We start from the raw sequence: 26292 nt of genomic DNA, 5'->3' as shown, positions 1-26292 counted from the left end.
GTATAGCGCTTAGATTATCCACAAATACAAAGTTTGTTTTTAAAGTCATATGATACATAGAGTACATAAATCAGCAATAACCCAAATTTAGGTGAATAAATTTAAGAATACAGTTTAGATATTAGAATCCGAATACTCAGGTGCGTCACTCATGAAAAGTTGTACAGAGATTTGGTTGTGGAAAGCACAATATGTCAATGAGTGGAGATTGTCCCTCAGTAATTGAGAATTAGATTGTATTTTCTAAATGGACAACCAATCCATGAGGAAAGTATTTGTTACTTTCCTGACTGTGCTTCTCATTGGTACTCCAGCTCATCCCTCCTGGTATTGCTGATGTCCAGTGAGGTGTTCTATGTAGATGTCCCTCGACCACCTGATGGCGTCTGACACGATGAGTTTCCTTCAGTAAGAGGAAAATCTTTTCAGCAATAGCCATTTGCCCAAAATCAATGCAAAGAGCTGGTCAGGGTGCCTGCCTGCAATGGTCATTGGTATTTGTATTACCATAGTGCTTAGGCTTCCCCATCATTGTACAGCACCTACCACGAAGGGGTCCGGAGCAAGCACAGAACGAAGACTCTTCATCTCCAAAGCAGCTATTTACTCATCCTCGCTACCCGACAGCGAGTGTGCTGCAGAAGATTGGGTACAGGAAAGGGCATTAGGAGACCTGGTTCTTCTCCCGTGTGACTATGGGCTGGTCACCTCATCAGTGTACCTACAGTGCACCCAGCTGTATGATGGAGATAATGAAGCTGAATCCCTAAAGCACTGAGGTCTACAGCGGAGAAGCACCAAGGTTACCTCAGAGGAGGCGGGTGGGCGTTCTAGAACAGTAGCCCAAGATCAAGTGCATGACTGCAGGCCAGGCATAGCTTAGCTGTGCTGAAGTCCCTGGGACTGAACGGAGCTGCCTGCGTCCCCATACGTACAATAGTTTTTCAGCAGGGGACAGATGGGCTCAGGCTGATAAGTGCAGAGTTTGAGGCTCTCACAGGACACAGCACAAGTGCCAAAGGGCCGTCCCCCACTCCCTGTGGACTGCTGCTTCCCCAGCTCAGACCCACAGGGGCTGGGCACTAGAATTGTACAAGCTGGGGAGTGGTCAGAGAAATTCTACAGCACTTTGGTGAGCCAGCCCGGCCAGGGCCCTCTCCAGCCCTCTGGCTTCTCAGCAGATGAGGATTTAGTCCAGTGACCTGCCATGCCCCCCAACAGACGAACAGACACTGGCTAGGAGTTCAGAGACTCAGTAGAAATGTTTATTAAAACACAAAGCACAACAGTACACAAAGCTCATTAAAAGGCAGTAGATGAAAATGCGTTTCCACCTGTGGATTCGATTGTTCAAAGTTCAGGAACTGCAACAGTTCATAGGAGTCCGGGGATGCGACAGGAAAACCAGCTGCCCGAGCAGGAGAGGCAGCGCTGCCCAGGCACTTAAGATACAAGGGGGGAAACCCACTTCTGTTTTCTTCTGTCCTTTCTTCTCCCACCCCCCAAACATACATTTGGGTCTTTTCCCTAACCCTGGACCTCCTCTTCCCCGGTACCCCCAACCTGCAACACAGAGATCCGTTCCAGTCCTATAATCCCCTTCGGCAGAGGCCTGTGCCACCTCCCTCTTTAGCTGGGCACTGGAGCTGGAGGAACCCTTGTTCTGTTGTGCTTTCAGTTTTATTTAACACCACAACAAACTGTTCCCTGGCTAAGCCTGGATAACTCCCTGATAGAGGGGAGCGAGGGCCCCAGCACAATTCTCCAGACATTTAGGCCAAAACAACACCATAGATTCTATCCTCTTCCCCCCACCCACCCCAAAAAGAAAATCATCGTCTACAAGGTTTGGTCAGTTTCTGTTCCAGTGCATGTCAGGAATGTCAAAGCTAATTGCATTAGGTTTGCATTGGGATGGGGACCCAGCTGGTCCTCCAGCCCTCCATGACATCCAGGAAGGGGACAGGCTACTGGTGACAGTTCTGGCAGGATGAGATTTACCCAAGACCCACGTGGAAGCAGCTTGGAGACGCCAGCACACCCATTTTTCTGAGCCTCCGTCTGTGCTTTGGTCTTGATCCCCAGCTGGAATCCTGTGGGCGGCTCTGCTCACAGTACTCTAGGGAGCAGAAAGCACCTGGGAATCCCATGAGAACCCAAAACCGTGCATGCTTATCTGACCCCCCCAGGGATCACCCATCCCTACACTAAATAGCCAGTGAGTCAGCATTACCGTTCTGCCAACCCCATGAAAGCTTTGGTTCATGGCCTGTCCAACTCTGTCAGCAAAGGAGCTGCCCCAGAACAGCCTTTGTATCGGTCCCACCCGCTCTCAGAATCCACTCCATACACAGGAACCCACTTTTGAAGCAAGGGGGGGGGGAACCCCACCACAACAGTTACTTCAGCCAACAGAACGTGCTGCTCACTAGGGCTACTGGCAGGGTCAGCTGCAGTTCCCTGTGCTGGGAAGTGGATTATCCATCTTCCTGAGTGTGGGATGGCTCCAGGACTCATGCAGCCAGGATGGGTCATACCTGGTTGTTAGTTGCTTAAGCTTTGGTGCAGCAGCCTCACAGCCCTACTAGAGTTTGTGCCAGGAGAACTTATCTCCTCTGCTCTACTCAGGCAGCTGATAGCAGTGTAGGAAAGGTACAGAAGAGAACGAGTGGCTGCTCTACATGGTAGAACCAGGTCCAGTTATGGCACTTCCAGCCTGCCTCCCTCATGCAGCCAGGACTAGCGAGAGTTTTGGGTGCTCATGACCAGCCACTCCCTCCAACTCTGCCAGGAGAGCAGGTGGGGGCCCTGCAATGGAAAGGGCCAGGTCTGTGCAGCCTCTCATCTCTCTGTATGAGACGTTAGGAGAGTGAGCCCACGGCCTGGGCATGCTGACGCCAGCACGCAGTGAGAGGAAACGGAGGCAGATCAGAGCTTCCCCTACCCAAAGGATCCTTGTCTCTTTATAAGTGAGAAAACCCCTGCCAGGCCAGGGCCTTGTCTGCCAGATTTCTCTGGCAAGGGAGGCACAGAGCCACACAGGAACTGCACTGGCTTCCATCCCGCCTATGCCCAATGGACAGCTGGGCACGAAAGGGTCCGACTTGGTCACCACCACTCGGCATGGAACACAAAACCCTCCAAGGCTTCCCTGGAGCCTGCTTCGCTTTTCCTTTTTATTATTTCTTCGCCCACTTCCCTTCCGTGACTAAGTTGCTTCCACTGCGCATCCCTGGCATCTCCAGGCAGAGATTCCTTCCTGCCTCAGATTCACCTTCCCACCCTTCCCCTCTATCAGACACGTCTGCTACTCGTTTCCTGTCTACAATAAATAGCCCATTCAGCCCACCAGCTTCCCTTCCCACCAGTCACATATATTTTACCTCACAGAGATGCTACGATGCCCCCTGTTCCGGTCCAGTACCCAGCTAGTGAGCTCCCACACTGTCCCCCTCACCTACCAGCCGGCTTTGCAAGTGGTTTGTATGAAAGGAGCTCTGCGACTCTGTATTTAACAGCTGGCACTCTCTAGCCTAACAGAACACAAAATGGCCTCCTTCCCACCCACAATTCCTACTTCTGGCAGTCACCCTCTTGGGGACACACACGTACACATGCACACACACACGCAAGCAAACAGAGACCCCTTCCAGAAGCCTCACATGGACCTTCTAGACCATATAAATAATAAATAATAAACTGCACTTGCCATCTGGACATCCCACAGCGCTTTGCCACAGGTGGGGCAATCTCCCGGGCTCTGTTTGGCAGGAGGAGACAGAGGCACCGGGAGGTTAAGTGACATGCCCTAGCACATCTGTGGCAGAGCTGGGAATTGACTCCTAGCTTTGTGTCAGGATCTCTAGACCACAGCTGCCTTCCACTTCGAAACAAAATCTCCTCAGTACTAACAGCTCCGCCCTGGGAAAGCATCACGCTATTTACCTCCTAGCAGAGCACTAATTCCTACACAACACAGCTCAACCGCACACATTCCACCTGGGAAATCAGAGCTGTCCCCACGGGAACAAACACACATAAAATAAATAAAATCAATCTACACAGGACTCTCCTTAAAGCTCTAACAAGGAACCTTTGAGAACCAAGAGCCAGTGTCATGCTGTATCTGGCCTTCGCACGCCCCTCCCCGCTTGGATCCAGGAGCCCCCAAGGCCGGTCTGGGAATTTCAGTTCTGCACATTTCCCTTTTACATGGGGAGCCAGAAAGTGGGGCTCTGCCACAGCCAGCTGGCTGTTAGACAGACCCCACCCTTTTTTTTGAAGCGTAAGCCAGACCCTGGTCACAGGCACTACCCAACGGGCAGACATACATACAGTGGTTCCCCTGCACCCCACACCAGCCTGGCACTCCTCAGCAGGCCACCCTGTCACTACTATTTACATTCCTGAATGAGGGCATGCCTTGCCAGGCAGAGGCCAAGAGACAGCTTACCACCATGGAGGCAGCTCTGGCCTACAGGGAGATACCTAAGCAGCAGGGAATTGGTGCTAGGTTGCAGCTAAGCCAGGAGACACACGTCTCCTGCTGCCGATCCCACAGCCAAGTTAGGAGACTAGCAGAGCAAAGCCTCATTGCCTCTGGTGCTCTAGAGAGGCTGCATCTGCAGGCCAGGTAGTCGCTCCTCAGTGGAAAGATCAACATCACTCACAATCATTAAGGCAAGAGGGGGGAAAATGGCTCCTGCAGCAGGAGGGACGTATCTGGCTCTGCAGCTCGAGAGAGGGGCCTGCCCACAACAACAGAAGCTCTAAGGCAAGAGTCTGAGGTGGTTAGGGGAGAATAAGTTAAGCGGCCTTTGTTACTATGGCAGCGGCCACACGGGCTATCCCCGCAGGGGCATGGACCACAAAGCAGAGCTCCCCGCAGGGGAACGGGCTTGTGGAGGAAAGGCACATGCGTGAGGTGGGAGGAGACAGCGACAGCACTCTGCATTCCCAGGAGGGCGCAGAGCACGGCAGGGAGAGGCTGTGAGGTTTCCCACACCTTCCCCCCTTCCAGCAAACCCCACCCATGCAGCCATTTACCAAAACGCTCACTACCCACAAACCCCATTTGCTTCAGCCCCTGTCTCCAGCGCGTCTGCTCCCGAGTCCCAAGCCTCCTCCAGCCACAGAGCCAGAGTCAGCTGCAGCATCACATTCAGGCATCAGCACCCAGGAGGAGTGGCCCCACCCAGCTGTGCGCTCGTGGCACAGCGGCTCCACGGGAGGCAGTCAGAAGTCCAAGGGTGCAAAGTCCCCGAAGTCACAGTCGAAGAGCTCGCTGATGCCCTCGCCCTCCTCCAGGCCGAAGTGGTAGTCCTGGGGCTGGGGTGGAGACAGGTTGATGAACTCGTCCGAGAGGAAGCTGGAGAAGTCATCCTTGTTCTGCTCCAGCAGAGCATCTACAGAGGCCAGCGGTGAGAGACTCACCTCATCAGCCACGCACTTCAGTGGCAGCGCGTTCTCCCCAGGCAGGAGGGGCTCTGCAGAGACAGGCAATGGGTCACTGAGATGGGGTGTGCAGAGCTGAAGGACAGCACTTTAGAATAGCCCACCAGGCTACCAACCCCACCCCAGAGGGCTGCTGCATTGTCCCAACCCATGGGGGCTACAGCATCTTCCTACTGGGCCATCAACCTCCCCATCAGCTATCCACCCTGTGGCTGTTGCGTTATCCCATCAGCTATCCACCCCCTGCCCAGACAGGTCTGATCACTAGTTAAAGCCCCACGTGCTCAGTGCTGTACAGACACACACAGGCAGCTCTGCCCCCAGGAGCTCACTACCTACAAGCAGATCCAGAAGAGACACAATGGCAAGCAGCAGCCACCACCAGAGACTTGTGAGTTTGTTTTCTCCCTGCACATGAGACTGCAGCTTGCTCCTGGGGGAATAACCTGGCCCAGGGGCCATGCTTGTGGGGTCTTCCAGGAACACAGGTTTGGTTTAAAATACATGAGGGAAGAACTAGCCTTCCACTGGCTGGAGCGAACGGCTAAGGAAGAAATCCGGAGACCTTGACAGGTCCTATTCACTAGAAGGGTTAAAGAGTTGCATTTCTCAATTCACATGCAGACCTAACCCCAGCCAGGAGCCTGCTATGTAATTAATAGCAAGTGTCTAATATTAGCACCTGTCAATGCTCCAGCAGAGTCATCAGTTCATTTGCAGCAAGGTGATGGTTTTAATTAGAGAGGGGCCAGATCTGGCTTTGGGAGCTCAGCCCTGGGTTATCATTCCACAGCTAAAGTCCATTCCTAGTTTGAATTCTAGCAGCTCTGAAGCGGGACAGGTTACTGCTCTTCACATTGGATGTGCCAGTCCTAGCAGGATAGCATCCCTCTGCTGGGGGAAGGTTACGAAGAAACCTGTCGCTCACGCTGGTTTGGCATTACCTGGAGCGGTAGGTGGAACTGATTAAGCAGAGGTACTGTCTCAGAGCTGGGCAGCTGCTCTTCTGCCCCTCAGATGGTTTGGTGTGGAGTATCGCAAGGATCCTTCACTGCTCCATGTATGTGCAAAGGCCTGGAGGGAGGCAGCTGTGGGTGGGGCAGTTCCTTGGCTCTCCTAATAACCAGCTGAGACTCGGGCCCGGGCAAGGATCCATCCAGGTAAGATAGAGGAGCTGCCAGTAGCCTGGGGTGGCATCCAGAACAGACGTCAGCACTGGCATTTGCCCCACCGAGGTTTCCACACCTTTCGTCAGGAAGGAGTCAAGTTTGGGGCCCACGACTGCTTTGAGAATACTGACTGAAAATGCCTTTTCCTGCAGCTGGCTGGGCAATCAGCATCCTTCCCTTCTGCGTGCCAACCCCTGGCAGTGACCCAGCATAGCCATCTCCATGATGGGCCATGGTCACCTGCCCAGCAGAGAGCAGGCAGATGCTGCAGGGCCCTGCCCTTGGAGCATGTGACAACGCATGTTAGAGTATCCACACCGCCTGCTCCTGTTTGTGGGGACAGCTCGAGGTGTTCCTTCAGATCTCATGTCCTGAATGGTCTCCTCCCCCCCACCACCAAGCCATTGGGGATAATCAGAGCCCCCTTGTCATGGGCACTGGACTGGGGAGTAAACACCCCCCCGCATGTGGTTAAACAGCTTTGCTAACAGGGAGGAAGCACACCTACCACTCCTCAGAGGAGCAGCACAAGCACTTAGCCAGGGCGGGGGTGACAGCAGGACTAAGGAAGCAAGCCTTCCCAGAGAGAGCAGGCTGGGGCCTCGCTCCCAGGGAGCAGTACACACGCAGCCTGCACCTTGAAACCCAGGGGGCCGGACAAAGTTAGACTAGGGAGAGGGACGCTGAGGCAGGGAAAGGGAATCTGAGGCTAGAGCAGAGTCAGGTAATTGGCCCCGAGCATTACCTCCCCACCCCCAAAATACTATCAGTGTTCTTAGCTAGTCTGGCTATGCCCCTAACTGCAGCCAGGCTCAGAGGACAGGGAGGCACGTACCCAGCCAGGCACACCTCAGCCACTAGCACAGTTCTGGGGCCCAGCCCTCCACCAGTCTCTACCTGCGATAAGCATAGCTATGATTTAGAGGGCAAGGCACGTGAACTCCACCCAGGAGTGACTGTGGCCGAGGGCAAACCTGACCAAACACACGCACCGGGGTGGCTCAGGCAGAGCCAAGCTGGGGAGCAGCTCCACCGCTACATACCCAGGCGTTGGGAAAGAGCAGCATTCTCGAGGGGGCTGGGTTTCCCCTCTGGGATCCCAACGTGCAAGCCGTGCTACAGCTAAGGTGTCACTTTCATTCCAAGCCCCTACCAGGGCTGGAGCTTCCAGCCCAACAGGGAGTTTTCAGAGTTGACTTAGAAATCAGTCTCCTCCCAAGTCTGAGGAGCCATGATTTATAGTCCTGACTAAACCTGTTTGGCCGTTTGAGTCATCCAAGTGGGTGGGTGAGGGTTGGGCCACTTGCCAGGTCCTCTCCCTGAGCCATGGCAAGTCCACTAGCTGTGCTTTGGCCCGCCCGACACAGCCTACCAGTCATGGGAACCAGGCACCAGAGTCAGTCAGACCCTCCCCGCATCTGCGATATCACTACAGATACAGTACGCAATACCCATCTGCAACTGTCACCCCCACTGTGCAACGGGGACAGTATTTCCCTCCCATCCCCATTAATTCCCTGTATATTTACTACGCTGCCTTTCTGGTCTGAGACACACACTGTGAAGCTGAGCGTTGTTTTGCCTGGCCGGCAGAAGCGCGATTGGATTGTTCCAACCCTGCAGCTCCATGAGCAACCAGAACCAACCCACCTACCGCTGGGTCCCTTTGAGCTGTGTCTAGTGCTGAGCCCACCAAGCCCCTCCACATTCACATTGCACTTCCCCCACTGCGACGCAGGCTCTGAAAGCCAGGGAAGATGCCCTGTTCCCATACACACCTTGCTCACCAGGCAGCAATGGCAAGTTCACATCCTGGGTGGGGTGCAGGAGCGGGGACGCTGCTGCCTCAGAAGAACCAGGGGACGATTCCTCAGCAGTTGCTTTGAAAGGACTCTTGACTGGGCTACAGACCCCAGAGCTGTCTTCTGGGCACAGGAACACGTCGATGGGGCCCTGGGTGCTTTTCAAGGAAACCTGGAAAGCCTGGAAGAGACGAGCAAAAAGAACCACTAATAGCAAGGGAACACGGCCTTCATGGGCTTGCCAAGGGCAGAGTGCTTATGTAGGCTGGATGCCCCACAGCCGCGCCAGCTCACGTAGATCCAGAGAGCAGAGCAAGGCATGCCAGAAAGCACAGATCTGACAGCTTCCACCGGCGCCCCAAAGGGGGAGTGAGCCATCAAGCAACCCCCGTGGGTAACTGCCTGCTAAGCTCAGGAGACCGGCCCCTCGTAGGGAATTCGGGCCCCTGTCGGGAGTAGCAGCACGAACGCAGGCAGCGTGAAGTCACCCAGGCTGCCAAGGTTGAGAGGTTAGCGTCAGGTGAGCAGTTCTTGGAGCAGGAGGCTTTATTCCCCCTGCTGATCCAGGCACCTATGAACAGGGAGCCTTGCGCACAGCAATGCGACAAGGTGGGATAGCCGGCTGCAGAAGGACAGCCCCGGGCACTGCACCAGGAAGAGCTGCAATGGGAAGGGGTTACCTCTGCTGGGTCTAAAACTTGCAGCTGGGTCTCTGGAGGGGCTTTTATCACCATCACCATTTGCTCAGAGGGGTCTGCGATGCTGCGAAGGTCTTGGCAGGTCACATAAGCAGAGGTGCATTCAGTCAAGGAGTATTCACTGGAAGGCTGGTGGCTGTTCCCTTCCATCCGGACCAGAGACAGCTTTACAAGTTGGATACAATAGCTAGCGGGACTCAGGAGCTGGGGAACTGTCAGACCCTAACCACAAGCAGCTGCCTAAGCATTCAACTCACCAACACGCAGGCAGTGACTTACTCCAGGGCGTGCAGTGATTGGGACAGAGGTACACTTCTGATGCTCAAAGCACTTCGCGTTTGACAGTGCACTCAAGGCAGGAACATACTAACCTCTGCAGTGTTACAGAGATGTTCATGCGTGTCCGTCCCACACTCTACCTGATACCCTGGTGGTCATCACTGCTTACAGCTATCCATTGTGTAACTACAGCATCTACACACACACACACACACACACACACACACACACACACAGAGTATCTGAGCTGTAAGGGGACTTAGCCCCACCCCCCTGGCCATGCCCAAAGCCTATAAACCCCTTTCCACAGCCCTGCAAGAAACAGAAGTTGTCTGAATTATTTGTGCTGTGTGACAATGGCAGATGCCTGATATACCTGGTCGAGAAGCCACTCAAATCCTGAGCCCCCAGCCCCGATTTAGGGCAAGAGATTAGTGATTTAAGAATACTGGCATTCACAGAGGCCTAGATGCAGCATTTGGCATTGCAATTCCCAGCTGCAGTCGTGAACTTCTGACAACAGAAGCACTTGGGCTGCACAGCAGATGAGAAATCAGGTAGCAGAAGGGGATGCGGAATTAATGCAGGTCTGCATGCTCACTGCTGGTTGCCTACAACTGAAGTGATCTTCCATGTGACTCTGAATAGCTGCTACTTGCCAAGGACCTGGAGCAATGGCTTCACCCCTCCTCCCATCCTTCACTAATAGGCACGACTCCACTGCATAGAAATGGCAGCCCACAGACCACTTACAACAAAAAAGCAACGTGGCTCATGACACAAGCATGTAGGACACGTAACAGTTGTGAGCCGTTAAAGAGAAGAGCAGAAGTGGTATGTGGTTTGCAAGGGAGTATGCAAACACCAGCAGAGCCACAAGCCTAAAGGAACTACACCCTGGCTGCAGACTGGCCAGCACAGGGAAGGAATCCAGCCCCAGATGTTTTGGTTTACTATAAGTTTTACAAAACCTTGACATGAACAGAAACGTTTCCACGACACTAGAGATTTAGATATAATCAATTCTGGCTTGAGCCAAACAACCTGCCTCCCCCACAGCGTTTGCAGCCCAGACCTTGCTGAACCAGAAAGCAAAGCTGAAAGGATTTGCCCATGCTGAGCAAAATGCCCAAGAGCAAATCAATGGGATGATCCATGAGGAGTCCAAACTCTAAAGCCCTTCTCCACGTCAGGCACCAGGGGTCACAGTAACAGATACGGACACCGAGACTTTTTAGCGTACCCCCTTTAAGGATAAAGTTACCCATTCCCCGCGGGTTGGGAATCGGCTGGTATCATCTGTACTGTGACAATAAGCAGCTCTGTATGGTTTGAACAAAATGGTCCGTGGAGACTACGCTACGGCGAAAGCAATGACCTCACTCGCACTAGAGCGCATACTCCCAGCCACATGGAGCAAGGAACGCAACTCCTTCGCAACACTGCTGCTCCTTAAGCAAATGGGCCCTGTAGCCCAGCCTGAGATCAACTGTCAAAACTATCTGCCAGGTACAGGGCTTTCCATCAGCTCAGAGGGGAGGCAACAGAGACAAGATACCACCCCTTGGCCTGGCATGTTTAGCTCCTTGAGGCTACCCTGCAGATTGGTAGCTGTGAAGCTATTAGAACAGAGCCACACAGAACAGGCATTGCAGCTCCCAGATCTCACTATGTAGTAAAGCAGCTCCCGCAGCGCCACTCAGACAAGGATATTGCTGATTCTCAGGGTCCTCAGTGAGGAGCTTGAGCTGGACGGTGCACATCTGGAGGAGGTCATCCAGCTGCTGCTCAGCCACCTGAAGGTCACGGATTTCCTTCTCCAGCACCTGGTACTTACTGGTGTTCCCCACAGCTGACTGGCTGCCCCTAGGAAACAGAACACTCGGGTCAGTCGTGTTCAGGTCCAGGCTGCCATTGCACTTGCTATGTAACAGAGTGTTCTGCAGAGCAATCGGAGGTGTGGGGATTACACCCATCTGTAGCCAACTGTCCCCTTACCACACCCATGAGGTGTCCCCTCCCACACGTAGACACTTGAGGCTGCACTCTCTGGCCACAATTGCTTTGTCAGCTGGCAAGCCAGGAAATGAAGTCATGAAACAGGGAAGGGTGAGGCAGGGAATTCCACCTCCACCATGGCCATCTGGTGCCAGTCAGATAAGCCAAGGCAGAGGACTGGGGAAGGGGCTCTAGCTAGTTTGACCCCAAGGGCCATGGCCACTATTTGTTTTCAGTAACCCCCAAGGTGCTAAGCACCACTCAACACAAAGGAAAGTGCAGCCCTGCCCTAAAGCATAGGTCCACACTCCCTCCTGTATCAGTGTCCCCCCCAAGCACCCAAGTGCAGGGTCTCCCACACCCACCACTGCAAGTACCTGCCTTCCCAAGGGGCAGCGGCTTTGCATGCTGAGGGGCTGCACCACAGCCTCTTGGGTGATTCTCTCCTTCCCTGCCCAGCCCTGTGGCGGGGCGCTAGAGGCTATCCTCAATACAGCATTCACCCCGCAGCCTCCTCTCTTGCACGGCCAGCCACTAGGGGACACTCACCATGAACACTACCCTGCTAGCCTTGTAGGCCTGACACCTCCGACCACATTAGCCTGAGGGGACAGGCTGGAGCTATCCTTGAAACTCAGATGCTGCAGGTGCAAACACAACAGCCACACATGACGTAGGCCAGTCAGTGCCCAGAACTGGGAACTGCCCACAGAGCTCCACCCAGGGCATTATTCAGGTGGACGCTTGGACACAGATTCAATAGAGCCATTCTCCAGTGTTGTGGGGTGAGGGCCCAAGTCCCTGCACCCACTATTGTAAGCAACAGACTTGAGCCATTACTTTAAAATACAGACCAACGGGCTTCCCCGCAACATTTTTTGGGCAGGGTAGGGTAAGTTTATTCTGATTTTAGTTAAAGTCACCCACAGCCATTGGCTCATCAAGCTGACCGCGGTTAAAGCGTGTCAGAGCCAATAGTACACAAGGGAGTGATGCGATGCGACCAGCTTCATGTCTGAGCCCCTTTGACTGCCCTAACCCAACGGATCAGGTTCCTGTTCAGCAGTTGGGTGAACTTTCAGCGTGGGATTGAGCAAGCCTCGAACCCAGGACCTTCACAATCATAATCAAGTGCCTTAACCACTCTGCCATTGCACTTGAATTTCTGATTTCATGCAAATTAGGACTCTTTTTTTAAAGAGCATTTCATGTAGGAAACTTTAGGGTTAAGGCACTGGATTGAAATTCAGAATTGGGTTTAATTCCAGCTCTGGTCACAGACTCCCTGTGTGACCCTAGACAACTCACTTCCCTGTGCCTCGGTTTCCCCAACTGTAAAATGGGAATGATGCCAGCTCAGCTCCCAAGGAAGTCGCAAGGCTTGTTTGTGAAGCTCTTTGAGGCTTCAGGCAGAAGGCACCTGAGGACAGTAAAGGGTTGTTCATGGGTCAACAAAACGTAGAGTTATGTACAAAACTGACCCCTTCTGAGGTCCAAATGCCCAGGGAGAAGTTCCCAGAGAACTCACTGGAGGAAAGGGGAAAAAAAGACACTTAGTATCCCAGTGGAAGCACTTTAACACAGTAAGGGCAGTACACTTGGGGCATTTAAACATACAGCCAAAAAATGCAGCCATAATCTAGTACCCTCTAAACTCTGACTCAGCTCTAGAGGACTGCACCAGTTGAGCTCACATAATGACCAGTGCCGGGGAATATTGAGCATGAAAGGGAACCTAAAGATGTGTCTACACGGCAAGCAGAAACCTGTGGCAATGAGCCTCAGAGCCCAGGGCTATAGCATGAGTGCTAAAAATAGCTGTGTAGACATTCGGGCTGGAGCATGGGCTCTGAAGCCAAGCCCACCCCGCTCCCTAGGCTACAGAGTCTGAGGTCCAGCCTGAGCCCAAACATCGACACATTTTAGTGCCGTAGCTGCCATGGGTTCTGCTTGCCAGGTAGATGTGCTCAAAGAGCCCCAACCAGTTACACCCATGCTGGCCGCACAACAAAGCGCTTGGTGCTCATACGTACAGCCACTGGATGTTGTTCTTGGATTTCTTGGTGATTAGCTGAATGCCCTCCAGGACATTGGTGATGTCGTAGATCCGCCTCTTCTGCACTTTCAGGACCTCCGCTGCCCAGTTGAGATCCACCACCCCATCTGGTGACTGGCTTAGCAGCTCCAGGAAACGCTTGGTGGTCAGGTTCAGAGAGGTTTCATAGCGGGACTTCTCCCCAGGAGATTTCACACCTGCGAGCAATTAAAGTTGCTTGTTACAGATTTATATAGAAGGGACAACACAAAAACTCAGTGAGTGGAGTCTTCCTTCAGCACACCCACCTGGCACTCACTGGAAAGGGGCTCAGCGCCCAGTCTTGGGGGCTCCCATGTTTACTCTAACATTAGGATTCAATGTGGTCCATTAACACAGCTTTTTTTTTTTTTTTTTTTTTTTTGGGCCGGCATCTGCAGGTTTAACCCCTTTACTCCCTATGCACCTAGATCATTAATGAGCATCATTTCCATTTGATATCTGGGCACTGACCCCTCTATACTGCAATCTCATTGCCATTGTAATCCTTTGCTTACAGTCCTTCAGCCAGTTTTCGACCCCTGTGACAATGCCCACAGGCAAATCAGTTACTGCTTTAACAACTGAAGCCCAGACCTGTTCCATCAGCAACATTCCTGTCATCCCACTTGAGATGGAGCGTTTCATCTCTAGCTTCCATGTGCTGCACATCCACTGCGGAAGTCCAGCCCTCTGCAGGGCAGCCTGGCACAGATCTGGGTAGTTTGTCTGTCCAGGCGAGACTTGTGATCACAGGATCTGCATAGTGTGTTAATTCTGGTGCCAGTGGGATAACATGATGGCATGAAACAAATGCTCCCATGAGGTTCCCAAGTGCTCTAGCCTCAAGGGGCAGGCCAGAATGCGTGAAGCAGTCTGTCATCACCACCAGACAACTCAAGAGCCCAAGCCCAATTCCAGAGGTACATGAAGCACCGCTAAAAACCTACAGCATGATTCCTGGACAGGCTACTGGAAAGCACAAACCGGAACAGGCTGCACAAGAACTCAGCTGCTGAGGGCATGCCTATTTATGCCCAAACCAGTGAGAAAAGGGCAGGCAGAGCAGGACTTAACACCCAAGAGGCTTGAATTTACACCCACCACCCTTTAGTAGAGTTGGGCCAGCTGAGGAAGTCCCAGAGCTGGCTCTGCACAGAGGGATGGAGCAGGTCAGAGGCTGCAGTGGGAGAAGGGGTAGATGCTGCAACACTGAAGGCCCTGATCTCCTCCAGAGGGCAATGGACTCCATGACCCACAGTCCCAACCATCATAGCTCAGCTCGGCTGGGGATTCCGCCCCATTAGGCCATTTGGAGGGGAGATGCAGTGGCTGGTAAGGACACTGCGTGAGTAGAAGCAGCAGAAAGTGGTACCTGTACCTTTGACAGGGTTTTTCGCTTTGCCTCGGGATGTCTGGATGCTCTCTGCTATGTACTGGTGATCAGTCTCCAGATCTAACTTCCTCTTCACCTGCAAGAGAAGGAAGGCTTGTGAAGGAACAGAATGCCACAGATCACCTCCCCTTGCAGGTTACCCCTAGAGCAGAGATCCAATAGCACCAGCCACATTACTTCCAACTGAAAGTCATGGCCAGTCAGCTATTGGGCCTATGCAATATGAGTCTGGTCTGAGCCTAGTTCCCAGCGGGCAAGTATCTACTGCAGAAGCCACCATCATGATCAGCAGCTGGGCTCAGCATAGACCAGAATGGCTTTGCTGGCATTTAATGGCAAATGTTAACTGCAGAGTGTCACCAGAATTTGCATTATGGAGCCAAACCACTACCCCGGTAGCAATGAGAACATAAGAAACATAAGAACAGCCATACTGGCTCAGACCAAAGGTCCATCTAGCCCAGTATCCTGTCTTCCGACAGCAGGCCAATGCCAGGTGCCCCAGAGGGATAAACAGAACAGGTAATCAAGTGATCCATCCCCTGGAGCAGGACCAAAGGTTTTTAGATAAACAGCCTTGAACTACAGGCATTTAACCTTTCAGACAGGCAAAGCCAACCAAAGGGAAATCTGCCCCACCCTTTGGCCTAGTTGGAGGGGAGCAACACCTATGAGGGCAGGGAGAGTACTTGAATCAGCGTGGCCTCGGTGCGTTAAGAGACTCTGATCTCCCAGGAAGGTCGCTGCCTGCCATGTAATGATTTGTTAACAGTGTGTGGGTTGTGCTGGAACAGTGTTCTAGCACTTCCTTTAGGAGCCAGAACAGCATCCCCGTACATCTACCCGTGCCAGGCCAGGCAGCTCCTTTCCCTCCCTGGCTGCAGAGCGTCCTGCAAGCTAGCAGATGCCAGGTCAGCAGAGAGAGAGCCGGGGATGCTGCAGGTGGGACTGGGATGGGCGGGTGGGGAACATGGGGCCAGAGCCGCTGAGAGTCCAGGGGAGAGCTGAAGCTGAGCAATGTTGGAAGTTGGTCAGCAGGGCCGACCGAACAGCTGCCCCCTCCATGGTGAACCGAAGCCAAGCAGGTAAGGATGGGATGGATCCTGAGGGGAGTCATTCCCTGCTCCCATAGGCCTCCCCTACTGCCCCTCCCATCTTCCTCCAAGCTCCTCCCTTTCCCCCTCTCAGGGCCTCCCCCTGCCCTGGTTCTGTAACAGTTTCTTAACTGTGTGGCACAGGCCTCCTTGCTGCAAGCTTCCACAACTCATTCCACGCTCAAAAACTTAAGGCACCATGGACACGCAGGGGCCACCTGACTCAGCAGTCTGTCTCTCTGGTGCTCAGCGCTGAGACGAGAAAGCCCCCCAGAGGGGCTGCGAGGATGCTTTTCTGACTCCATGTGATCACCTTACGACTATTGATATCAGCCCTTAGAACTGTATGCTGGTTACACACCCAGTAACAGGTATATCTACAGCAACCATCACCATAGCATCCAAGTGCCATATGTGAACTGGGCATTCAGCAAACCCTCATCCCATCATCTCGACCATTCCTGGACTCTTTCCCCTTCCTCTGACACTCTGGTGATGGGCACTATTAAGTGTTTAATTTGTGCCAGGGCTTGCCAACGCTGAGCCCTGGCACCTCTAGGCTTGACAGTTCATAGCCCCAGCATCTCTGGGCTCCCAGCCAGCAGCCGCCCAGCTCTGAAGGAAGCACCACTGCCAGCAGCAGCGCAGAAGTAAGTTGGCAATATCATACCATGCCACCCTTACTTCTGCGCTGCTGCTGCTGGCAGTACTGCCCTCAGGGCTGGGTGCCCGGTCAGCAGCTGCTGTTTTCCAGCTGCCCAGCTTGAGCACCAGCATCTCTTTCATTACAAATTAAGCACTGGCACTATTAAAATGCTTCACCATAAATCCATCCTTCAGTTCGGCCTCAGGTTGCCTCTGATGAGAGCTCAATGCGGAACTGGCAGGCGGTTTGGGGTGAGGAGCTGCTCTTCTCCCTTGCCCTGGTTTTACATTTTCAGTGCTGTGTGGGTAACACCAAGCTAGAGACCAAAAGCATTTTCCATGTGCTAGAGTTTAGAGGGATCCAATTAGAAAGACACGACGCTGTCTTCTAAGCACATCTGAAGGATGCACTATTCGTCCAATGCCTCAGGAAGCTGCTGAAAGATTCCTGCCATCAGCCATTTGGGAATACTTCAAAGCCAAGGAGTCCTTGCTAAGCAGATGTGCCCCAGAAGAGGAAAAACCAAAACAGGACTGGGAGACATTCACCCACTTGCTTCATGTGAACAGCATTTATAAGAGCGAGCTGTCACGAGTGCTCGACGTTTTATAACTCATCATGCGGCAAACGCCCAGTCTGAGTCACCCACCTTGCAGCCGACAACATTTTCTGCAATTCTCTCGTAACACAATCCCTTTCCTTTCACGCAATTCACAAAGGTACAGACGCAAGACAGCATTATCTATGGGCCCCCATCTGCACGTATTTCATTGGGTGCCTTATTCAGACCCTGCACCCATTTACTAATGGGATGGGATTTGTTAGCGGAAGTAGGGAGCTCAGGTCTTTAACTGGTACCCAGCTTACTTGCCACACACAAGGATATAAGCTACAAACCAACTGGTGAAGAGGACCTGGGGATTATAGTGGACAAGAAGCTGGATATGAGACAACAGTGTGCCCTTGTTGCCAAGAAGCCTAACGGCATATTGGGCTGCATTAGTGGGAGCATTGCCAGCAGATCGAGGGAAGCGATTATTCCCCTCTATTCGGCACTGGTGAGGCCACATCTGGAAAACTGCATCGAGTTTTGGGCCCCCCACTACAGAATGGATGTGAACAAATTGGAAAGAGTTCAGTGGAGGGCAACGAAAATGATTTGGGGTCTGGGGCATATGACTTATGAGGAGAGGCTGAGGGAACCGGGCTTATTTAGTCTGCAGAAGAGAAGAGTGAGGGAGGATTTGATAGCAGCCTTCAACTACGTGAAGGGGGGTTCCAAAGAGGATGGAGCTCGGCTGTTCTCAGTGATGGCAGATGACAGAACAAGGAGCAATGGTCTCAAGTTGCAGTGGGGGAGGTCTAGATTGGATATTAGGAAAAACTATTTCACTAGGAGGGTGGTGAAGCACTGGAATGGGTTACCTTGGAGGTGGTAGAACCTCCACCCTTAGAGGTTTTTAAGGCCCAGCTTGACAAAGCCCTGGCTGGGATAATTTAGCTGGTGTTGGTCCTGCTTTGAGCAGGGGATTGGACCAGGTGACCTCCTGAGGTCTCTTCCAACCCTAATCTTCTATGATTCTATGACATCAAAGCTTTCCAGGGTAGCCCCAAGTGGAGCACCTGACTCAACCATCCAATTGTGCCAACAGGCAAAGCTCCAGCTCAGACCAGCGCTCCAGCTACCTACCTGGGACCACATGGGCAGTCAGGAGAAGTTGAAGGTTCAAGAGAACTTTAAAACTTTGTACATTGTGACTGTACCTGCCTCTAGCCTCATTTAGCGCAAAATGATCTAGCTCACGAAGGAGCCATTTGGGAAGGAGACTCGGTAATTGGGGCCTATTTTATTACTAGAGGGGAACAGCCTGACAATACAGAAACAGATGGATTAGACAACTCCCTCCTGCCCAAAGGCCTAGTGACACGTATGTGGTGGAAAGCATCTCAACTTAAGCGATCAGGGAGTGAGTGAGTGGTTACTCTCACTACCCTAGACAGCTGATGGTCAGGTTAAGATACCTAAATCCCAGTGCACTGCTGGGAAGCACCCATGGGAGCTGAAAAGAAGAGTTCTGCCCCCTTTGCTCATGCACACTACGGTGTTTAGAGCTTCACCACCCACAAGCACCAGGCTGCAGCCCCGCCAGAGCTGCTGGTGCAGAACAGCCTATGTGCACCAGGCTGCTGATTGCTTATTAAAGAATCAGAGACTGATTTGAACTTCCTCTGAAACAAGCACTTTGCAAACAGCTGGGAGAAAAGCAGCTCATGTTTTGGGGTTTCAAAAACAAGGATCCTCCTTGAAGCAGCAGTTCAACCACACAAACCAGCAACGCCTCCAGCACAACAGCACAAAGGACCAAACACTCCTTTCCATCCCAACCACCCACTCCCCACAAGCAGGGAGACACACCAGACAGGGAAAACTCATTATGGATTCCTGACCCAAACAGTTAAAACAAAGGATCAGCTGTAAAGCTGCTGCCCCCTGCAAGCCCCTCAAACTACAGCGAGAAGCCTCTGGAAGATGGCATGTTTAACTAGCAAAGCATGTTGTGGTCTTTTCCTCCCTCACTCCCCCCACCCCCCATCTCTACTGAACTAAAAGCATGGGGATTTTATGCTGGGACAGATCCACTCACTAGCCATGGCCAATGCCAGATGATGGCTTAAAACTCCATCTTAAAATTGCACAAGTAAAGAAGGATCCCACACAATGATCTGCTTGATCCTGCCCTGATAGAGAGAACTGCAAGCCCTTGTTGCTTTAGCCTCAGTCTAATTGCAGATGCTAGTATAAGTCATTTAAGTATCTAAATCAACCTTATGAAAACAATTCAGGAAACCAAAAGAAAGGAAAGGCTCTGCTGGTTCACCCTTGCAGTTCTTGGTGCAAAATCAGGGTCTAACAAGGCAAGGGCAGACTCCTGCTTGGAGCCCCATTGAAGACAATGGGTGTCTGCATGGGTGCAAGGGTCAGCCCTGCATATTTCACAGCACAGTCTGTATTTGTTACATTATAGTAGCATCCAGCGGCTCCAATAACAATGAAGGCCCTCTTGTGCTGATGCTGTAGAAGACAATGCCTTCTCCCCACAGCTTATCCTAATGATTATTTAGAAGTTACATGCCTGACTGTGTATGTATACACTCCCACACTGGACAAGCAGAATTTTTCAAGACTCTGGCTTTAATATCCTGAAGCAGGAAATTAAGCTCTGCATTTATAACACTGCGGACTGCTGCCATGGACATTAAAGGGTCATCACAACAAAGTGAGATCTGAGAACAATCTGAGAAGTGTGTAGAGATAGAATCCACTCAATGGATTTAGTTCTGAAGTGGAGCTGAGAGACATTTTGATGACTGGTGTATGTCCACTAATACAGCACACCATCCCCCAATTAATAATTTATTTGCATATTTTCATGAGCAATTATCATTCCTCTCCATTGTACCAGGGTATGTCACTCCTATATGTTAGCTAACAACTAATATTTCAGAACCAGACCTCACATGTCCCATTTGAACCTCTTCCACCTCACTACTTAGTCCCGTAAACGATTAACAGCAGAAGTGCTGAATCAGGAAAACACTCAGAAAACTGTACAAGCGACCAGTCTCATGTCAGGCCTCACTCACATAGTACTGCCGGTTCCTCCCTCACTCGGGAGCTTCGGAGCTTTATCACATGAAGCCGGAAGACCAAGAGCAGCAGCCACACCAAGGCCAGCTATATGCCTTATCTAGCACCAGAGAGGGCTATATCTAGGACAGCTGAATGCAAGAAGCGCCCTCTCTTTCAATGATCTCTAAAACTGAGGCCCTGGCCACAGGTGGCCCATTAAAGTTCCCAGGGCACATGAGGGTAGAGCCAATGGCCACAGTATGGGGGAAATTGGGCTATTACATCTGCCTTCTTGGATCACCCTGCACTGACGCAAAGTTTCTCTCCATTTCCTTTCTTTGTTTTATTTCCGGGGCTCTTTAGAGCACCATCAGGGGAGCCTCTGGCCTTGTGCTGTGACAAAGCTGCCACGTTTCACCACACACACAATTTTAGCAGTGACAAGGGGGGGGGCAATACACGCGTAGAAAAAACACGCGTGCTCGCCGGGTAGCAAAGGGCCTGATTTTCAGCCGACCAAGCCCGCCCAGCTCCGGGCGCCTGGAGAGCCCCTGGGGAAAGTAGTGCTGCTACCGAGCTGCAAACGAGAGCGCTAACGTGGCGTTACCGGTGGGCGTCCCAGCGCCGGTCTCTGCGCCGCCGGGCCCGGCCGGGGGGCCTGCGGGGTGGCGAAGAGCAGCAGCTCGGCCTCGCTCTCCGCTTCAGGCGTGGGGAGCGCGTCCGGCGTGGAGATGATCACAATCTGCTGCTCCATCACGTGGAGGCCCCCGGCGCCCCCCAGCAGAGCCTCCAAGTCGGCCACGCAGGCGCTGCCGTCCGGGGCCACCCCCAGGCCCTCCAGAGACATGGTCCGGGCGGCGGCGGGCGCTCACATCCCCGGCGCCCGGCCCTGCTCCCCTCCCCTCCCCAGCCGGCTCAGAGGGCCATGGCCCTGGGCCGTGGGGCGGCGGCGGCCCGCGGCAGGAGACGGGGCTGGCCCTGGGACGCGCGTCCCATGCTCAGGGAGGGCCGAGGCCCGAGGACGCGCAGCCAGCCGGGGCGGCGGCGGGGTCCGGAGCGAACGGCACCTAGGCAGCACCCTGGAGCCTCAACCCTTGCCTAGGGCCGCCGCAGGGCACAGAGCGGGGCTGGCCGCCGGGCCCGCTGCTCGCCCCGCTGGGGGTCCCTCGGCTGCCCGCGCGCCCCGGCCCGGCCCCGGGTATTGTCCCCAGCTGGTCCAGCCCCGCACGCCTTTGCGCGCCAAATCCTTTTTGCCGCGAAAGCGGCCGGAGCGGCGCATCCGCGCTCCCATTGGCTACGCCGGCGGTGAACCGCCTCTCCATTGGCCACAGCTCCCGGATTGAGGCCCAGATCCGCCTTCCCATTGGCTACGACCCGGATGGCCGTGAGGCGGTGCGGTGACGAAGGAAACCGTCTGACAGCCGCCCAATCGGAGCGGCTGCGCGGACGGGAGGGGGTGGAGCGCGGCCAATCAGCGCGGAGCTGGGGGACGCTGCGCTGGGCAGCGGCGTGGGCGAGAGACGGTCGGTCGGTGCCGGCTGGTGAGAGGTGTGGGGCCGGGGCCGGTGGGGAAGTATAGCAGGGCCCGGCTTGGAGCGGCTCTGCGGTGTCTCACCGCGCTCCCCTCCCCGGGGGCTCCCCCTCGCCCTGGGTCCGCGCTGCCCCCAGCGCCTGCCCCCCGCTCCTCGGCCTGCTCTGCCCCTCATGCCACCCGTCTCCCCACCTGTTCCCATGGCGCTGCAGCCCCTCCCCCCCACTGGCTGGGCCTGCAGAGCGGGACCAAGCAGGGACAGAGCCCGAGACGTCAAGTGCATTGATCTGCTCAGTCCGTTTGTCCACCAATACTTATACGTAGCTTTTCCCATTGCAAAAAGCTGAACAGCCTTGGCTGCCAAAGAACGTTTGTGAACATGAATCAGCCTTCCCAGCGCCCCGGAGGTGGGTATTGTCTCCATGCGACACACCTGAGAGACGAAGGCCCAGCGAAGTGGTGTGGTTGCCCAACACAGATGGGTGGCCGAGCTGGGGCTGTAGCCCTGTTGTCCCAACGACCAGCCCCTTGCTCTGATTCTATCCCCCTGGTTAGTGTGTGTTGTGGCTCCACTCTGGGCCCAATTCAAAGAGAACATGGGTCTTAGATAGCATTCAACTTGAGAGCGTGGCTCTTCAGCTCAAGCTTTTAGCACTGGCAATCCCTGGCTTAATCCATGGTGTTGGCCGAGACAGAGCCCAGCACATAATCACGAGGCCACACTCTGGAATCTCCTTTCCCAAGGATTAAGTGGTAAGAAAATCAGAGATATGTTGGCTATTCTGTGCTTGTGCCTCCATGAAATATGTATTATACAGCAGGTGACGCGCCAGAGTTGAAAAGGCAGGGTAGGAAAAAGATAACAGCAGACTCCTTTAATATCTGTAAATATGCACTGGGCTCTCGTAATACACCCACAAAACATGGCATAGATAGCAACGTTCCCTCCGTGTGCCTGCTAATGTGTAGGAAGCTGATAAGCCGTTTAGCGAGAAGGCTAAATTAAAAAAGAAATGAACTGGAAAGCATATTTATGAATTGTAGCTTCCCTGGAATTGTAATAACTTATAGAGACATAAAGGCTTATACATGAAAGAATCCCAAAGTGTTTTATAAAACGCAGGCCAGACTCACTGGAACACAGTTGCCTCTGGTATGGAACGTGGCAGCTATTTGATAGTGCACAGCCACACTACATGAGAATTTAGGAGGAAAAGTGAAAAAATATTGTCTCTAACAGATTGCAAAGGCGATTTTAAGGAGGCAAAATGTAATAATCAGGATTGGAATATGACTAAGATAGGAGGGTTCACCCCCACTCCTGCAAAAAGCACCATGGGATCTTTACTGACCATCAGTGGTCAGAATCCCCTTCTTCTCTCTCATCTGAAAGAGGGACCTACCCACCACCAGCATAATGAGCCTCTGGTTCATGGCTAACTCAGGAAGAGGAGGACAAAGGAAGCTGTAAAACTAGCTTGCCTAGTAGACAGGGATCTTAACTACAGGCTGAGCAAGATTGTCCTGGAAACCTTAGGCGTGCACTGAAGTGGGCTCTTGGCAGAGAGCCTTGTCCATTGCTGGAGGTCCGAGTGCATTACAGAGCCCTGACAGCACTTTGGGAGGGCAGTGCCCTAGTTAATACAGTGACACCTGCACTAAAGACCACTCAGGACCAAGAACATGGGATTGAAAAATGCAGAGGTAAAGCGGGTTTCTAAACCTTGTAAGGACTGTGCTGTCACACAAAGCAAATAGTCAACTGCACCTGCTGCCGGATTGCAAACAAGGAAGGGTTTTGAGGCAAACACAGGAAAAGCCAGTTGGGTTAAAACAAAACCAGCCTTACCACTGTGAGCTGGAGCCGTGCCCCATCTGTACAGAGAAGGGAGCTGTGTTTGAAATCTGGCTGCTAACAAGTCAGCTGGTCAGGGTGGAGTCCAATCTAGGCTCAGACAGGTTCTAATTTAGCTAGGGCTCAGGCATGACAGCATGTTAAACCATGTCACAATGTGCTTCAGGAGCTGTATTTTAACACTGCAGGCAGAGCAGCTTGCCACTTGCCCACTCACTGACTACCAAGAAAGGCTTCAGTCTTGGCCCTTCGCTCCTGCCTGAGCCCTTAGGCTGGAGCCCTGCCTCTTTAACTCCAACCTTTTCCATGGCTGGGAGGTGGGAGGCAGGAGACAAGTTAATTCCTGGACTGCTGGTCTAGAATAGAGCCTATGCAGGTCCACTGTTCTTGCGTAACAGGCTTCATGCTTTAGGACTCTGTGCTCAGCACTTTCGTGGTGGGAATAATGCAACAGAAGGAGAGCTGGTGTGGTCTAGTGGACTGAGCACAGAGCTGGGTCTTAGAGGGATTCTTAATCCTAGCCATACCAGTGACTTACTCTGTGGCCTTTGACAAGTCGCTTAACCTCCCTTTGTCTCAATTACCTCAGCAATAAAGGGGGCATAGCAACACTTCCCTACCTCAAGGGGTGTGAGGCAGTTGAATTACAGTTTGCAATGTGCTATGTAAATGCTACAGGACAAATTCTCTGCAGATCTCAGCACAGGATTTGGCTACAGCAAAGAACAGGCAACAGTTAGACCACATGTATGCACATTAATTAATGTTTTTTCCATATGGGAAAAACTAGGGCAAAGTGGAATGGCAAGAGTGCATCTCCTTTCCTGCAGGAGGCTCTGTAACTTTCTTACAGTGATCTGAACATGCAGTTTTGGGGCACAGCTGGTGCACCAGCTGTTGCTGCTAGTGCCACAAAAGATGTCATTTTCCCAGCCAGGCAGATCCAGCAGCAGGAAGCTCAGAAATGCCAAGTGGAATTAAAATTTTATTTTCAAATCCATGTGGCAGTTTATTCAGGGTGAGCAGAGCCGCTTAACCTTTGGGACAGACAGAGCGGCAGACCCAGGGAAATGGGGGCAGTGTCTTTTTAACAACGCACTGCCTTGTCGTTGCACAAGGAGGCTATAATTGTACATGAGAGGTGGCTGTGCAAGTTATCTGGGATTTTTATGAATTACAACATTGCAAAGAAAATCCACACTAATGAGTGAATGAATCCCAAACTGCAACTGCAGCAAACTCGGGCATGAAAATACGGAGGGAGGAAGGAATAATTGTATATTCCTGTTCTCAATCTTTAAGGTCACAGAGGGAAGATGAACCTGCCCCTTTCCTGTCTTCCTTGCACCATTGTGATGGATGGAAATGAATCCCATCTCTGCACCTCCTTTGTGTCTGTATCAAGGCAAAATGAACCTCCCTCCCCTCCCTTTCCACACCACAGGGAGAAGATAAACCTTGATTCTGCAATGTTCATAACACTTGTAGCTTTGCAGGGTAAAATAAAACGATTAAATCTCATCTGTCGGGGCCCCAGCAGATCACTTGCAGGACCAGGAAGGAATCTTCCCACCCCCTTTTGCACCACAATTGGTTTTATGCACTATCAGTTGTTGAGCTTTGTTTTGTGTCTGTGGGTTTTTTGTTTGCCTTTCCTCTGAAGCATCCGGCATTGGCCGCTACTGGAGTCTGACACTGAGCTAGATGCATGATCTGAAGTGATACAGCTACTCTTGTGTTCCTAGATACTTAACTGGAGGGATGCAGACCTACACACACTAAAGAGCCCTGCTCACTGAATCAGTCCGTGGTACTAACCTGGCCCCATCACCACAGTACCAGAGTGCCTCTCGATATTTAATGCATTCATTTTCCCAGCACCCTTGCAAGCTAGGGCACAGCTATTATGCCCATTTTATACTTGTGCAGTTGAGGCCCAGATCCACAAAGGGACTTTGGTGTCATTGGGGCATAGAGAGAATGAATCTGTCGTCCGGGGTTAGGGTGCCCCATGGGAACAAGGTTGGAGACCCAGGGCCCAGTTTCCCTGCTCCTACGATTAGTTAATTCTTTATCCGAAGTGGAATAGCTTCAACAGGAGAGACTGAGGAAGCCCCAGCCCAGAGTCTCCCACAGCCCACTTGTCTGAGCACTCTCCTGAGAGGTGGGAAACCCCTGTTCAAATCCTTTCTCCCCATCAGACAGAGGGGGGATTGGACCAGCCTCCCCATCCCAGCTCAGTGCTCTAACCACTAGGCTGACAGCTATAAGGGAAACCCCATGACTACCTCCTCCTCTGTCCACATTTTGAGCTGGGCCTGATCCAGTAAGTGGGCATGGATCAGCCCTGCAGACAAGATAGGTAGGGGAATGCCTGTCTTCCCCTGGCTTGTGGATCACACTGGGGCTTAGATGGGAGGTGGGCCTCTGGTTCCCTACCGTAAGGCAGTGTGCATGCTCAGAGGCCGAAACATAGGTGCCAAGGGCACTTACAGAGCAGAAATGTAGGCACCGGGTGAGTTTAGCTACCTGCAGGGTTAGGCGACAGCTGAGTGAGGATTTTGTGGATTGCTGTGGCCAGGGCCGGCTCCAGGCACCAGGCACCCAAGCTGGTGCTTGGGGCGGCACCTGGAGGGGGGCGGCGCGGCGCTCCGGCCGCCGGGGA

The 26292-nt window shown here is 52.8% G+C and overlaps 1 protein-coding gene across 1 annotated transcript; it reads right to left on the bottom strand.

Annotated features, from left to right (window-relative positions):
* Positions 1-1251: 1251 nt before the first annotated feature.
* Positions 1252-21103, bottom strand: E2F1 (E2F transcription factor 1). Its single transcript, XM_024194572.2, has 7 exons — positions 20849-21103; positions 14856-14946; positions 13434-13653; positions 11116-11268; positions 9106-9220; positions 8402-8606; positions 1252-5486 (listed from the first exon to the last, which is right to left on the bottom strand). Exons 1-7 carry the CDS (start codon positions 21086-21088, stop codon positions 5236-5238), a joined length of 1275 nt encoding a protein of 424 aa, XP_024050340.2. The 5' UTR covers positions 21089-21103; the 3' UTR covers positions 1252-5235.
* Positions 21104-26292: the final 5189 nt, after the last annotated feature.

The sequence above is a fragment of the Terrapene carolina genome, unplaced genomic scaffold (assembly GCF_002925995.2).
Source record: "Terrapene carolina triunguis isolate 2854851 unplaced genomic scaffold, T_m_triunguis-2.0 Scaffold233, whole genome shotgun sequence".
Classification (NCBI taxonomy): domain Eukaryota; kingdom Metazoa; phylum Chordata; order Testudines; family Emydidae; genus Terrapene; species Terrapene triunguis.
This window is presented reverse-complemented; position numbering and strand designations above follow the sequence as displayed.

What these genes read in the sequence shown, in the direction of transcription:
- E2F1 (XM_024194572.2), bottom strand. Translation starts at nt 21,088, where the DNA reads ATGTCTCTGGAGGGCCTGGGGGTGGCCCCGGACGGCAGCGCCTGCGTG. An exon ending in GAGGACCCTGAGAATCAGCA is followed by an intron (nt 9,221 to 11,115) that starts ATATCCTTGTCT and finishes GACTGAATGCAC; the next exon opens with CTCTGCTTATGTGACCTGCC. An exon ending in AAGTTTTAGACCCAGCAGAG is followed by an intron (nt 8,607 to 9,105) that starts GTAACCCCTTCC and finishes CGTCTCTTCCAG; the next exon opens with GCTTTCCAGGTTTCCTTGAA.